The sequence below is a fragment of the Mastomys coucha genome, unplaced genomic scaffold, assembly GCF_008632895.1.
Source record: "Mastomys coucha isolate ucsf_1 unplaced genomic scaffold, UCSF_Mcou_1 pScaffold2, whole genome shotgun sequence".
Taxonomy (NCBI): Eukaryota; Metazoa; Chordata; class Mammalia; order Rodentia; family Muridae; genus Mastomys; species Mastomys coucha.
The window spans coordinates 24,587,076-24,595,716 of record NW_022196902.1 but is presented as its reverse complement, the minus strand read 5'-3'; the positions used below and the strand labels follow the sequence as shown (position 1 = coordinate 24,595,716).

The 8,641-nt window shown below is 37.3% G+C and overlaps 1 protein-coding gene across 5 annotated transcripts in view; it reads left to right on the top strand.

Moving 5' to 3' along the window:
* Nkain2 (sodium/potassium transporting ATPase interacting 2) overlaps positions 1–8,219 on the top strand; it is a 1,006,098-nt gene extending 997,879 nt beyond the window's left edge. For 3 of the 5 annotated variants that reach the window (XR_004121597.1, XR_004121598.1, XR_004121599.1), the window contains 3 exons: positions 2,632–2,713; positions 3,339–3,427; positions 5,891–8,219. Coding sequence is in view for 2 of the 5 variants with exons in the window: in XM_031380728.1 (XP_031236588.1) it covers positions 2,632–2,713; positions 5,891–5,900 (92 nt within the window). In the remaining 3 variants the exon portion in view is untranslated. The remainder of the gene's footprint in view (positions 1–2,631; positions 2,714–3,338; positions 3,428–5,890) is intronic. The other 2 variants (XM_031380728.1, XM_031380729.1) reach the window with 1 other exon arrangement.
* Positions 8,220–8,641: the final 422 nt, after the last annotated feature.

Below are 8,641 nucleotides of genomic sequence, written 5' to 3'. Positions count from 1 at the left end.
TTTGTTTTTTGGAGGGGAAACTGGGAATGGAGAAATTTATATGTAAATAAAGAAAATATCAAAAAAAACCTTTTATTGCACTTCTGTATAAAAAAAATTCATAAATGAGAATTGAATTGAAAGAAGTTAATCAGATAATACACTATAGGAGGAAGGGTGAGACAGTGATGTGGGAGAAGAACTCCCACAGGAGCCTGGAGACATGAGCTTAGTCCTTGGAGACCACAGAAAGTGGAGGAGAAAACCAAATCCATAAAGCTGTCCTGTAACCTCTGTATGTGCACAGATTCACACACACACACACACACACACACACACACATACAAACACACAATGTACACACATGCATGTGCATACATACATACATACAATGATGTTTTTCAAAAAGCAAAATGATTAAGACACAAATCAGTTGCCACCGGAGCTAGGAAAGAAGCATAGCAAAGGGAGCACAGAGACATTTTTACACAAAGGGGCAATTTTTGATACTATACTGATAGACACATACCATATATATTTGTCAAATCCAATATACTGTACAAGACCAAGAGTAAACCCTAAAGGAAACTATTACCTTCTGGTGATAGTGATGCAGCAATATAGGCTAATCAGTTGTAACAAATATACAGCCCTGAAGGGGAACATGAACATTGGGAAAAGGTATGTATGTGAATATGGTAGAAGGAACACTACAAGGAGCCCTATACCTTTTGTTAAGTTTTGCTGTGAGCCAAATATCACACAACAGAAGAATAGCCTTTGTTGCATAGATGTCTTCATTGCATAGATGTCTTCATTGCATAGATGTCTTCATTGCATAGATCTCTTCATTGCATAGATCTCTTCATTGCATAGATCTCTTCATTGCATAGATGTCTTCATTGCATAGATCTCTTCATTGCATAGATGTCTTCATTGCATAGATCTCTTCATTGCATAGATGTCTTCATTGCATAGATCTCTTCATTGCATTGCACCTTTACCTCATGCTTTGCCAGACTTGCCATTTGCACAAGCCTAGGGTATTAACAAGAGAACCAGAGGAAGACAAAGAAAGCCAATAGAATAAGCTACTATAAAAAAAGAAGGTCACTAAGTGAATCCTACTTAGCCTGCATTTCCCTATCTTTCTCTTTCCTGTCATCTCTTTTGTAGGCCTTTTATAGTTTTTGCCCCCTATCTCACCACGAAAACCTCAATATGTGCACCTAAAATCAAGCCAGCAAACTAGTTTTTTTCACAGACCTCTACTTCCTTCCTCAGTTCTATTGTTATTACTGTTTGCTTGCTTGCTTGTTTGTTTTGCCAAAGCTTGGTGTTCTAAAGTAAGCAGTTGTTATCCCAGCATTTTGGAGGTGGAGGCAGGTATATCTCTTAGTTCAAGGTTAGCCTGGCCTATAAAACAAATTCCAGAGCAACCTTGTTTACAAAGCAAGTTCCAAGACAGCCTGGTCTATAAAGCAAGTTCCAGGACAATCAGGGCTACACAAAGAAACCCTGTCTAGAGAAGGGGAGGAAGATCTTGAAGATTTACTACTCAGACAGGAATGGGCTACTTGGGGAATTATCTATCTTCTCTGATGTCAGAGACCAACTGAGCTAAGAACACTCAAATACTGAGCTGACTCAATAGCTGGGGTCTGTAATCAGGTAGAGGCATTTTCTCTCATATGTCAGGAAGTGAACAACAGTTATGGGTTAGGACCCCAGCTAGACAATAGTTAAATATGCTGTTACTCATCAGTTTCTCTGTCTATACTAGTTTGGGCTTCCTCACAGTATGTTGGCTGTATCAAGTCTGATCCTGACAAAGAAAAAAAAACAGAAAAATAAATGACCTTTAATAAGCTACCTTAGAAGCAGCATAGCATCCTTGCTGCAAACCTCAAACATGCCACAAAGCTTCTATCCAAGTCTGAGAGGAAATGACAATCAGAGGTCCAAACCATGGCATGGGAAGAAGGCCAATATTACTTTGTAAGAACATTTGGAATAGGCAATATTCTTGCAGCCATTTTGGAAAAATTCATTTGCCATCTTAATTCTTATTGTATCTTATTGGGTCTTTCACTTAATATCTTTGTATGCAACTCATTTGAGCGATTGGTTAGACTTTGTTCCACACTTAACTTCTTTTTGAATTAGATTATAAACCACAAGATGTAGCATAGTCATGCTGAGTTAATTTACATGATATTCAACCAGTACTCTGTACCTCAGAATACATAATATTAATAATAATGTTGCAACACTGGACAATACATATAATTGGTTCATGATGATTAGTTTTATGTTATAACATTTTAAATGTGTTCCAAAAATGTCCCACATTAGCCAAAAAGTCATATTCCTTCTTTGATATGCGAGAGACAATTGAGCTTAATGAGACCAATTGAGTCTTTGTTGCTTGAGAAACGTACATTATCTCTTCTGAGAAATATAGAGAACATTGTAAAGCCATAATTGAATCTCACAGTTGAGGAAAGAAAATCACTACCTTCAATAAACTAGTTTTTCTTCTCTTTCATCATTAGTCAGTTTTGGTTTATATTACCAATTTGTGGAGGTCTTGATCACTCGCTCCTATCTATTCTGTAAAGTTAATTAACAGATGCAACTGTCCTTTTTCAGTTGACTTCATAGGTGGTTTTGATTCTTATGGATATCAAGGGCCTCAGAAGACATCTCACTTACAACTGCAACCAATGTACATGTAAGTACTTGACTTTAAAGGTATCTTTCTAAGGTATGAACAGGTAGTCAAATAAATGTATCATGGCACAAAAAAAAAAATGCATGCAACGTTCCCTTGATTGTATATTTCCATTTTCTACTATTAACATTGTTTTGAGTAGGATGAGTCTGAAAACACTTCCTTCGCAATTAAAAAAAAATGACTTATTAAAAAAGGCTGTCTTTAAAGTTTTCTTCAGTCTTAAGTATCATCTACATGGCTCAAAAGCCTCTAGTATATAACAATTCTTTGAATTACCCAAAATGTTTATAGTTTGAAATTTTTCTAACAGTTTAGATAGTTGTGTATAACTATATAAAACTTACCTCTGGCTTCCCCAGTATAATCTCAATTGATGCTGGTTGTATTCATATCATTGTTATCAGCTCTTCAAGATAGTCTTGACTGTTCATTTGAATGACAAATGCTCATTCACTCTAGTGATGGCTACATATTCAAAAAATATCAAACTCTGAGCCATACTTTATAATGTGAAAGTCAAAATGAAACAGGAACATTGGAACTGAGACTGATCAGACCCTTAACTGTAGCACTCAAGAGCACAGACAAGCAACCAGAGCCTGATTTTTATATCTGTGTCTAGGCAAATTCCCTTGGATAACAACTGATAGCAAATTCTATATCTCAGCATCAAGTGATATGCTGAATTGCAAGAGAAGATCAAAATAGAAAGTAAGCTTCCAATTCATTTTAAAATGTGAACTTCTCTTTGAAGATATGTGTTTGTTGTTGTCCTCTACCATTAAGTCATTTACCTTTTGATTCCTTCAGCATCTACTCTAAACAGATTAATCTTTAGATCTTTCTCATTAGGTTCTCTTTTAAAAGAGAATGATGTATGTATTGTGCTTGACTTTTTCTGTGTCACTTGTAGTTTTCTGCAAGTGTTTGAATAACACCACTCATTAAAAACAAATTGTATTTGTTTAGAAATCCAGCATTCTACATGCCATTCAAAGCATTTCCCCTCCAAACAGTAGGTAACAGTTGTTCCTTTACATCCAAAGCCATATTGCCTATTTCAAGCATCCATGTTCAACCACTGAGTTTTCCAGTTTCATTATTTCAGAACTTTTATCCCATCCTACACATAGCTGCCAAATTAATATTCCTAAAGTCCTCAATGACCTTTTCACTTTCCTTTCCAAAAGGTAGCAATGATTCCCTAAGTTCCTCATCACAGCCTTGTAAAAGTATGTTGACGTAGGTGCAGTGTTTTATTGAAATACTCTCTCTTCAACTCTTAATAGTTTTTGTGCTTCAGCGATAAGCAAGTGATGCTAGCCAGTCCTAGGAACACAGAGTCCTGGAGTACCAGCTAACTAATACCTACTGAATGAGCATAGATACTCTAGTAGCTTCCCTTAGCCAGTTTTTCCCCCAACAAAATTAAAATGTTTGTGTTCTCCAAAAATTACATACATTTTTCCCACTTCTCATGCTTTTTTTCTTTCCTGAATATATGTGTGTGTGTGTGTGTGTGTGTGTGTATGTGTGTGTGTATGTATGTATGTATGTATGTATGAAACGTATTGTTTCCAATCAGGTATTTGTAATTCTAATGTTAATATTTGGACAATACTTTTAAAAAGACATCTTTAAAAAGAATTAAATTCCCTAAGAACAAAACTTTCCATAATTTTCTTAAACAGAAACCTTTGCATACCAAATAAATGTAATCAGATATTGTTCTCTCCATAATGCCCAAGAACAGCACAATTACATGACAGCTTTTACATTTCATTACTCATGAGACGCTGATCATTTAAAGGATCCACATAGAGATGTAAAGAATACTTAAAAGTACATGAGAAATGACTAATCAAAATTCTGCCTTCACCTCTTCTGTAGAACATTCCACAGAATACATCATACCACAAAATTCTGTGGGTTTTTTTTTTTTTTTGAGGAAACTGACTCTAGAAACAGGAAAACAGAACTCACCCAGCTTGCTAGTGCTGCAGCTGAGAGCACCATCTACTTTTCCTGACCCTTTAACAGTGTCTTCAATGTCTTAAATAGACTGTGAGCCAGCCTGGCATTGCTATTCCTGGCTTTGTTTCACTATATTGCACAGCTAATTTGGCTGTCACATTTCCATACATGCGCCCATCCTGACCCCATCTCCCTTATCTCCTTTGACTTTATACTATACACTGTTGAATTAGGATATTTAAAACTGTGCAGCCTTCAAAATCCATCCTCCAAAGGCCACTGCCTAGCAGGATCATGTGAAAAGTCAAATGTGATTCATCTGTAAGCCTCATCCCAGCTAAAAGGCAGAGCCCCAAGCATGTCCTCTGACTTTGTCATTTAGAGTATACCTTTCCTCTCAACTCGCTCATAAATATGTCTTGTAAAGTAAGAGTAATTTAACATTGTGGGCCAACTCAAACATCCTAGCAATATTATATAGCCACTGGAAGTAAAAGCTGTTATTTTGCAAGAAAGCAAACACTGAAAAGCAATGTGCAGTTTTAGCTATGGGATTGCTACCACATCCAACCAATCTGTCTCCTGGCTCCTGGACAAAGTTATGAAGTCACACACAGCCAGCAAAGACACACACTCACAGCCAACGGTTATACCATCCTCTTTATTGGTAGTTCAACTGTACGTTTTCCTAGTTTATAATTCTTCAGGTATACAATCATATTAAAGGAAGTTTCTCTCTCTCTGCCTACAGCTTGTCACATATATACAAAATAAGTTGATAGCTATCAGAAATTCTCATGTCATCTCATTAACTTCCTAACAAGGTAATTTTTATCCCAACTGGCCTATGAGTCATGGCACATATAGACATGATGGTATCTCCTTCCTAATAATACAAATGCCTTATGTTCTACTAGACCTTATACAAACCACTGCATCATTTTGGCGACTGATGGCAGTACATGCTCATTTTCATGTGTTCTCTGAATGATCATAGGTGATCTCTGTCAATAACATGGCACTGAGGGATAAAGGGGAGGCAAAAACTGTTTAAAACCCAATTTGAGATCCTGTCTTCTCATTTTCCCCCAACCTTCTTTTTTTTTCCTGTTGGCTTTTATACTTAGAGAAGTGGGGTTGGGGTGAACAATAGGCAACTAGCATTCTCTCTTGATTAAAAGCATCTTTTCTCTCTCTCAGGTCAAAATAACACAGATGGCTTCTGTCTGTCAGCCCATGGACTCCTCAAATGATTTGTGCAGTGGCCTCTTGCCTTTTATGAAGCTCAAGACGCAAATGGATTTAAATACACATATATGTTATCAGACCAAACAGGAAGTTTCTACATAGATACATGAGTGAACACACACACAAACACACACCACTGCCATTATCATGCACACATCAAGTACACTGGACCTCCTCTTTCTGACTGAAAGTGATAAATATGCAGGATACCCCCATCCTGGATTTCCTTAATGCAGGCTCCCTTTTCCCAGACCTTTGAAGATGAGAAAGGAGCTGTATGGGTATCTTCTACAGATCTCTACTCACACATCTGCAGCCCAGACTGTTGGCTCTGAGAAGTGCCAAGCTAACCCAGCCACCCTGCTTTCTACACTCCATATCATACATCTCAATTGCACCACAGCTACTTTAATTGCAAAAACCAGTCAGACAGAACATGCCGTGATGACCTTGTACCAAATGCAAAATGGCATGTCATCTGCCCTAAAGGTTATACCGTACATACTTGCCTTAAACCACCTGCATTGTGTGCCCGAGACTCTCAGTGCAGACGTCTCCCAGTAACATACTTTAGGGGAACACACTGCTATTAATTCCAGACAACTTTGACTCTGTCTCACATCAAGTAATAAGACTGAGCCACTCAGCAGCTCCTGTTGAACTGTAAGAAATTGATGCTTTACTACTGAGCCTCTTCAGTGGCCACAGAGAGACAAAGAGGCAACAACAACAGTAGCTCTCATCTTCATGTCTCTTAAACATGGTCTTCTGATGGTGGAACAAAGTAAAATGCATTTATCTACTAAACTCATTAATTTACTAAAGGCAGAAATGGCTTAACTGGTTGGTTTTCTTTCTTGCACTTTAATTGCTTTTCTACGTCTCTACAAATGGATTTTCCTAACACAGGAAACAGTTGTAGATTTCTATGACAGAGGCCAACTAACTATGTATTAGCTATGTTTACTCTTTTATATCTAATTCAAATCCAAGACCCAATGTAGGTGAACTTTCTTTTCTAACTTCAGCTTACAAGATTATTTTGGGGGTGGGTGGGATGCAATAGTTAACTTAGTGAAATTTTTGAGATCTCTTTGTGGTATTTGGGGGATCTGTTGTGTGTTAGACTGTATTCCAACTCTCCTGTATTAGTGTGGCAGAAAAAAAAAACCTGTGCTGTTGACGTAGTTGGCAATGAGATACCTTTGGAGACAATAGTAGGTAATGTGTTTATGGAATATTCTGAACTCTCTAGGCAATTTAGTTCTATATTTTCAAGCACTCTTTGGTTTTCATTAGTGGAAGACATAATTAGCTCAAGCTTATCGGTAACACAGATAAGTCATGTTTTTCTTGGATCTACTTGAGACACTAACATTGGCATGGAACAACTCCTTTTCTTTTGGTACTTACAGTTTCATTTACTGGGTTAACCCTTTTTGCATTCAGACCTCCATTAAGACAGGCCAGTTACTGTCTTGCCTAAGATGTTTGCAACATATGTCCATTTAAACCCATTCAAAATCAATGAAGGCACTAAAAATGGCCATTGGAACAAAAACTAAATGCATAAAAAGATTATAACACTTACACTTGAGTTTTCCCAGTGGCTTGTATATGTTGGTCCATACCTATATGTGTGAAATGGACAGTTGTAAACATGTCAGTGAAACCTCATATGGTGTTTTTATAGTGATATGCATGTTTAAAGTTTGAGGAATTAGTTGCCAATGTACTGTTCTTTTATTCCTAAAATATAAATACTATACATGCTAGAAGCTATTCTAATGTGACTATTGACATGAGGTTTCACTGCATTGCTGCTGGGATGGGATTCCACCTCGTAGTACATGTGTAGGAGGGAGTAAAATAAGTCGTCATGTTTCTTTTTAAGTTGCAGCCGACTCTCCACCAAGTCAGTATATCATCACCACCAAATTTTTCAGAAACAGTTGTTGACTACTCAAGAGTAGTCAGTGAGCAGGCCTTTTTAGGAACAGTAAGCACAGTAATGGGATTCTAGCTGGGAAACATCAAAGCTGTACAGCTATATCCTCCTCAAAACCTGGTGAAGAATGCTATTTTTCTAGGCTGAGCTTTTGTTATAAACCTAATATTCTGAAAGCAAGAGTTAACTATCGTGATCTGTCTTTTTTTTCTCCTCTTGCATTTGTTAATTCTGAATGTATTTTTAACAGAGTGATTTTTTTGACTTTACTAGTGTAATTTGCATTTTAAAAATAAATGGAAAAACAATTAAGTTTCTGAGCCATCCCTCAAAGACCCTGCTTCTCCTTGTGTGTTGTGATTATGTCACTAACAAAGAAACCCCGGTAGCCTTGCATGCTGCTAATGTTCTATACAATCCATGGAGTGGTCAGCCATCAAGAACTGCTAAGTAACATCCACTACATAACATTTTCTTCCATTCTGGCAACATTGAGATCCCACTTAGACTACCTGCAACAGGCTTGCTATCACCAGAGGAACGATTTTCCTAGCTTCTACAATTTTAGCTTTAAAGGGCACCAGACTAAAAAATATATAAAATTGATTTGGGTCCAAAAAGATGGCTCAGCAGTTAAGATCATTGGCTGCTCTTCCAGAGCACCTAAGGGTAACTACCATCCATCACTCATTGGTAACTCATGACCATTGTAATCCTAGTCCAAGGGATTCATTGCCTGTCTTCTGACCTTCATA